Source organism: Oculina patagonica, unplaced genomic scaffold (genome assembly GCF_052425735.1).
Source record: "Oculina patagonica isolate OP01 unplaced genomic scaffold, crgOcupat unplaced910, whole genome shotgun sequence".
Lineage (NCBI taxonomy): Eukaryota > Metazoa > Cnidaria > Anthozoa > Scleractinia > Oculinidae > Oculina > Oculina patagonica.
Genome location: NW_027558812.1, coordinates 526 through 6,147, shown reverse-complemented (window position 1 = coordinate 6,147; position 5,622 = coordinate 526). Strand labels below are relative to the sequence as shown.

The 5,622-nt window shown below is 41.3% G+C and overlaps 1 protein-coding gene and 1 pseudogene across 1 annotated transcript; both read right to left on the bottom strand.

Annotated features, from left to right (window-relative positions):
- Positions 1-477: 477 nt before the first annotated feature.
- LOC144641402 (somatostatin receptor type 4-like) lies at positions 478-2,308 on the bottom strand. The gene has a single exon (XM_078500421.1). The coding sequence runs from the start codon at positions 2,028-2,030 to the stop codon at positions 1,014-1,016; it is 1,017 nt and encodes a 338-aa protein (XP_078356547.1). The 5' UTR covers positions 2,031-2,308; the 3' UTR covers positions 478-1,013.
- A 410-nt stretch (positions 2,309-2,718) lies between these two features.
- Positions 2,719-4,603, bottom strand: LOC144641403 (uncharacterized; annotated as a pseudogene).
- Between the last annotated feature and the right edge of the window lie 1,019 nt (positions 4,604-5,622).

The following is a 5,622-nucleotide window of genomic DNA, read 5'->3' as shown; positions in this document are numbered from 1 at the left end:
CACTAAAGATGACCTAACGGTACAGAAGAAGGCGAAACGATCAGTGAAGTACAGATTTTTAATACTGCTGGTTTAACTTGAAAGAGCTATTTTCGCTAATGGTACGAAAATTCGGAAAATCTAACAAATGACTCTAAAACCTTTCGTGTCATTCGTGGGTACATGGCGGATTGTATGGACCTGTAACGGTACCAAAACTAGGCGTCATCTTCAAACAGTTAAAAGAGGGCAGGATTGACTGTGCCAGTTATTGCTTTGCTTTCACATCTTTCACGGTCAGCTGCATTGTTATGTAAAATCAAACGTTTACCGTGAAAAGGCTACTGGTTGAAAACAAATATTACATTCTAACTTTCCCGCTGATCAAAAATATGTCCCTGTGCTTTCTTTGCATGTGTGTAAGAGTGAAAGCTCGATTTTTTCTCTTCATAAAGAGAGAGCGACGGCAAAGCAAGCGAGGAAAGAAGAAGTTTCCTTTTCAATGTTATATATTTATTTTTGCTATGCATATAGATAATCCGGCTATTTACATTTGTAAAGGTATATGTAATTTCATATTTCAACGCGATATGAATATACTTATTTCTTGCGCCCTCCATAATAACTTGGCTTAAATATACAGTGGTGGGTAATTGAAAATAAATAAGATCATGTCAGTTTTAAAACAGTTTTCAGACTTAAAGTACTTTCTACTTAAAAAATTAAGCTTGCGATTATTGGAAATCATTTCACAACTCAGGGGAGGTGTGAAAAAGCTGTTGAAAGCAAACTGTGTACGGCATTATTCAACGCCCTGCCTGCCGGTGCCTGCAGAGTGAACTGATCTAGTACTGCTGCACATCAATACATGTGCTGGTACATAATTTGATTAGAACTAAGCTAATCAACCAGTTACAAAATTTAAATTTATCGGCGGGCGAATAATTTCAAGCTTTCTTAAGGCATTTTCAGTGTTTTTGTTTTACAAGATCACAGTAAAGTCATCAATATTTCTATTTTTAACAACTCCGGCTTTAAAAAACGTTTCGAATGCAGCTAAACAGTTGAAAAAATAATTCCTTGCAGTTTCTGCGAAATTCAGCACTGAAAAACGAGTAGACAAAAGCATTAGCCGTACTGTTAACAAGCATTAGATAGTAAGCTACTATAGCATAAGTTTTGGGTACTGATACAGACACTGCTATTAACAACAGGTATGTAGCGAACGGTACTGAACATAAAACAAAGATGGCGGTCAATAGCAGGACAATAAGCACAACTCCTCTCTTTCTCTGGTCATTTGTGGGGCGAAACTTTCGAAAAAGTTTTGATCCTTGACTACGCGATAATATTCGAATAACAGCAACATTAGCGGCCACGATAAAAATAAGTGGAACAAGAAAAGTAGCTGACAGGGTCATTAAAAGCATCACTGTTATATCGGTACCCGGTATGTAGTCGTACGAACAAAACGGAATTAATCCTCGACCGCAAAATTGCGCTTCTAACCTCTTTAAGAAATAAAAATCTGGCAGAGTGAACACAAGAGAATAATACCACGAAAATACAACCATAATAACTGTTCGACGAGTGTTGAGAACAAAATCAAACGGTTTTACAACTGCTAAGTAACGTTCAGCTGTAACACAACAGATCAGGCAGGATGAGGCACAAAGCGTTGTCCATGATAAACCACCAACGATTTTACAAACCGGTGTAATGGAAGCCTTTGAATCGATCCCAACGACTTCGTTAATGTTGTATATAATACAAACAGACATGTCGGCCACACATAGGTTTTGGATGAGAAGTTTCATTGCTGCACACTGATCCCCGCTCCGCTTCATTCGCTGTAAAACGATTATAACGAGCATGTTCCCCAAGACCGATATGACCAATAACAGCTTGCTAAGTACCACTTCAGCCATCGTATGCCATGATTCCGGCGGGATTATACATTGGCAAAACTGTTCATAAGCTTGTCTTTCTTTCTCTGATTCCGGAAAAGTTGAGCCGAGACAGTTAAAAGGAGCTTGATTTGACGAATTCATCTTGATGCAGTCAGTGCAGAAACAAGTTTGTTTTGAAGGTGTTAAGAAAGTAGAATGAGGTTGTTTGTTTTCGCTAGCTGGATATCAGTCGATATCTCAATTGCTGCTTGACAACCATTTACTTCTGTTCCGCTTTTTGAGTTCAATTAAAGGCGGGCTGTCACAAACGAAAGAATATTAAATAGCCAGTTTCAGAAACGTGCTCCACACAACGGAAAAATCCTTTGGTCTTTGCCGTTGTCTTGTGTTTTCTTTTAATTTGACTATCAATAACTCTTTTGTTGAAGCGATGAGTTTCTGAGGCATACAATAATCCTAATGTATTCTTCATGCAAGCTTACTTACGTCATGAATAAGAAATTAGACGGTAAAGATGAACTACTTGATAGAAAGCTCGCGTTATGTTACTTACTAAGTAAACAGATACTTCAAATTAAAAGCGTTTAGTTTCTACTCAAACACCGATGAACTCAAAACCATAAACAATATGCTCGACAATGGTGCCATAACTTAAGTCGGTAAGTGTAGTTAAGGTTTAATTTGTCTCAAGGGTATTTGTTTTTTAATCTCCCAACCGCATCTAATTGAAATGTTTTGACATCTTTTTAAAATTCTGATCTCGTTCTGTTCAAATGACGTGAGTAAACTCAGCTGGAAACACAATAAAACAACAACAGAAACATCCAAATAAAAAATAAAATAAATTGTTTTATTTTTTCATACATGCCTACTTTTTACACAACTACTGTAGAATTCATGTCGCCTTTAAAGTATTTGTTGTCTTAAAAGAAAACGACTGAAAAGCGAGAAAAATGGCGCCTACCTTTCACACATCAGATACTTTTTCATTACGATTCTATACTGATGGAATTGTTAGCGTAAAATCTAATTAACGCTTCTAAAATGTTTTACTTTCTTAAAAGCGAGAGAACGTGCTTGTCACCAAGCCTCCAATTCAGGAGAAGTTCGTTTTTCTCCGTTTTCGTCAGCGTCTACTATAAAGTCGTCCAGTCCTTCCATGGCCGCGCGCAACTCAGCCTCAAGATCAAGGCTCATGTCCACTCCTTCGGTGAAATCAGGAGTGCTGACAATATCTGGTGAGCCAGGGGGGTGGGGAGGATCCACAGCTTCTTCTATCGGTTCTTTGTCAAGTGATTCGTCCACTGTCGAGTTAACTTCATTGTCAAGTTTTGGATTCTCGTCTTGTTGTTTTTCAGATTCATCCTCGTTGTGTTCGGTTTGATTTTGAGTTATTTCATCACTCCCAGTATCTGTTGTTGGTAGATTTTGTTTGTCACTCAAGGGAACAGACTCTCCATCAACAGACAAGGAAACTTACTTTGTTCTTGTGAGTTCTGATCCTCCTCGACCTCTTTACTTTGTTCAGGTTTTGTAGTTTCTGTCTCCTTCATCACCTTACGGTCCGTTTTTTCTCCTTTTTCTTCACTGCTTCCATGATAAGCATTTTGTGGTTGCTGGCTCAAATCAACGTCTTCGTCAGCTTCCTCGACTTCTGAAAGGTTAGCCACAGCATTCCCACCTTCCTCGACTTCTGAGAGGTTAGCCACAGCATTCCCACCTTCCACTTGGCTTGTCCCATCAGCCACACTACATGATGCTATACTGCTTTTCTCTTCCACCTCACTAACAGGATCAAGCCTGGGGGCACTAGGAACTACCGGAGCTACCAGCAAGGCCTCCGGGGACGGGGGAGGGGGATGAAGCCACAGGTATCGGCAGACGGTGATGATACTTGTGCGACCATTGAATACGTTTCCATATCATCTCGTGTCAAACTAGGAGCTAACGACGAATCAGACAGAATTTGCTGCACTGGTAAATCTCTTGAATCCCTGGGGGAGCTAATACGGGGCGGGGTACTCTTGGGTCTACGCAGGACACGCCTTGCTAGTGACTGAACGGTTAAGGACTTAGGCACACTTTCCGCCGGGGGCTGCCTGAGGGGCTTAGGGGCTCTCCGAGAAGGTGTTTCTAAGAACTGAATTGGAGTCCTTGACCTGGGTGGTCTCCAGGCAGGTGCAATGTAACCTGGTAAATCTGTTGATATCTCAGGCTCTTTGACAACATTCAGTTTGCCCGTCATTTTTTGACCTGCTATACGCATTTCTTTTCTGCCATAAAGATCCCCGTGGAATTCGGCTAGAATGTCATGAGGGATGTATGTTTTACTCCCGGGGCTTGGGCTCCGTCCTGTACGCGGTGGTACATCATTTTCGATGATATTAATTATCATTCTGTCTTGTGGCCATTCTTCAATGTCTTTCCTATTAGATAATGGCGTCAGATTCGGATCACGTGACAGAACCTCTTCAGTTAAAAACACTGGTTCCACAGCTACCTCGTCCCCCTCCCCCTCAGGGCTACCTAGAGCCTCGCGGCTCATCACGGTTTCGTCTTGATCGTCAACACTGCTCAATGTCTCCCATCTTCTAATGTGACGTGACGTAACGGACGTGCTATGCTCTCTGGCATGTGGTGTCCGTGAATACTGACCATATCTGTCAGGACTGATGGGTGTTGGTGCAGGCGCATGTACTGGAGTTGGAGAATATCTGCAATGAGAACATTAAGTTAGTTCCTCTCAGCATTTTACTTTCTATATTTCGCTTTCCAAAATTCAGCAAATCGTTTTTCAAATTATTTTGCGATTAAACTTGTCTTCCGTTTGTGAGTCCTATAACTGATTCATAAAATTCCTGAAATGCTATTTGACCAAAAGACCTTCTTCGCTTGGGCGTTTTGTTGCCCCATTACAGACCATGTGATGATACTCTTGAGAATTCCTGCTTTCAAATTTTCAAATAGTCGCGTGTATATGAATGAATAAATTTTATGTGGATAAAAGGAAAATTCTCTAGAGAACATCACGTGCTCTTTAATGGGAAAACAAACCGCCCAGGCGAAAAAGGTCTATGAAAAGGAAATCTGCTATCTTTCAGCCAATCAGCATATATTAAAACCAACAGCAATCGTGTTTGGTTAACTAATTCTTCCTGCGCTACCCACCTACCCGTCATACAATTTGTGCTGTGAGTTCTAATCGAATGGTAACCGGTAGCCTGCGTTGCAGGCGCTGTAGTTTCGAGCGCGCGTATGAAACGCGAAAGGCGCGAAGGGGCCACGTGGCCTTCCTCGCGATCGCGCTCTCTTTTAAACGCGCTAAAAAAACTACTGCTAAAAAACTACACAGGCGCCTCGCTACGCAGGCTAGGTAACCTGTCGTTTCGCCTACGAGTGGATTCACTAACGACCAGTTCGCTTGGTCGATTCGCCTACAACTGAAGTCGGTTCGCTAACGAAATATACGTTGTTACGCTACCGTATGTTATAAAGATTCTTATTTTGAAATGCAGTGATAAAAGTTGACCAAAAGTACGACCTCGAATATTTCTCGTTCTTGAAGCGTGACTACAGGCGCCTATGACCCCGTTTTGATTTGACTGTTTCTTTACAAAAGTGATCATGTCCGGACCCATTTCCTGACGGGTCCGTACCCAAAGTTTTATGTCGTGTAAACGCGCCTTACGCCAAAAAGGTGGGTGCGAACTCGGAGAAATCTTCATCCTCCAAA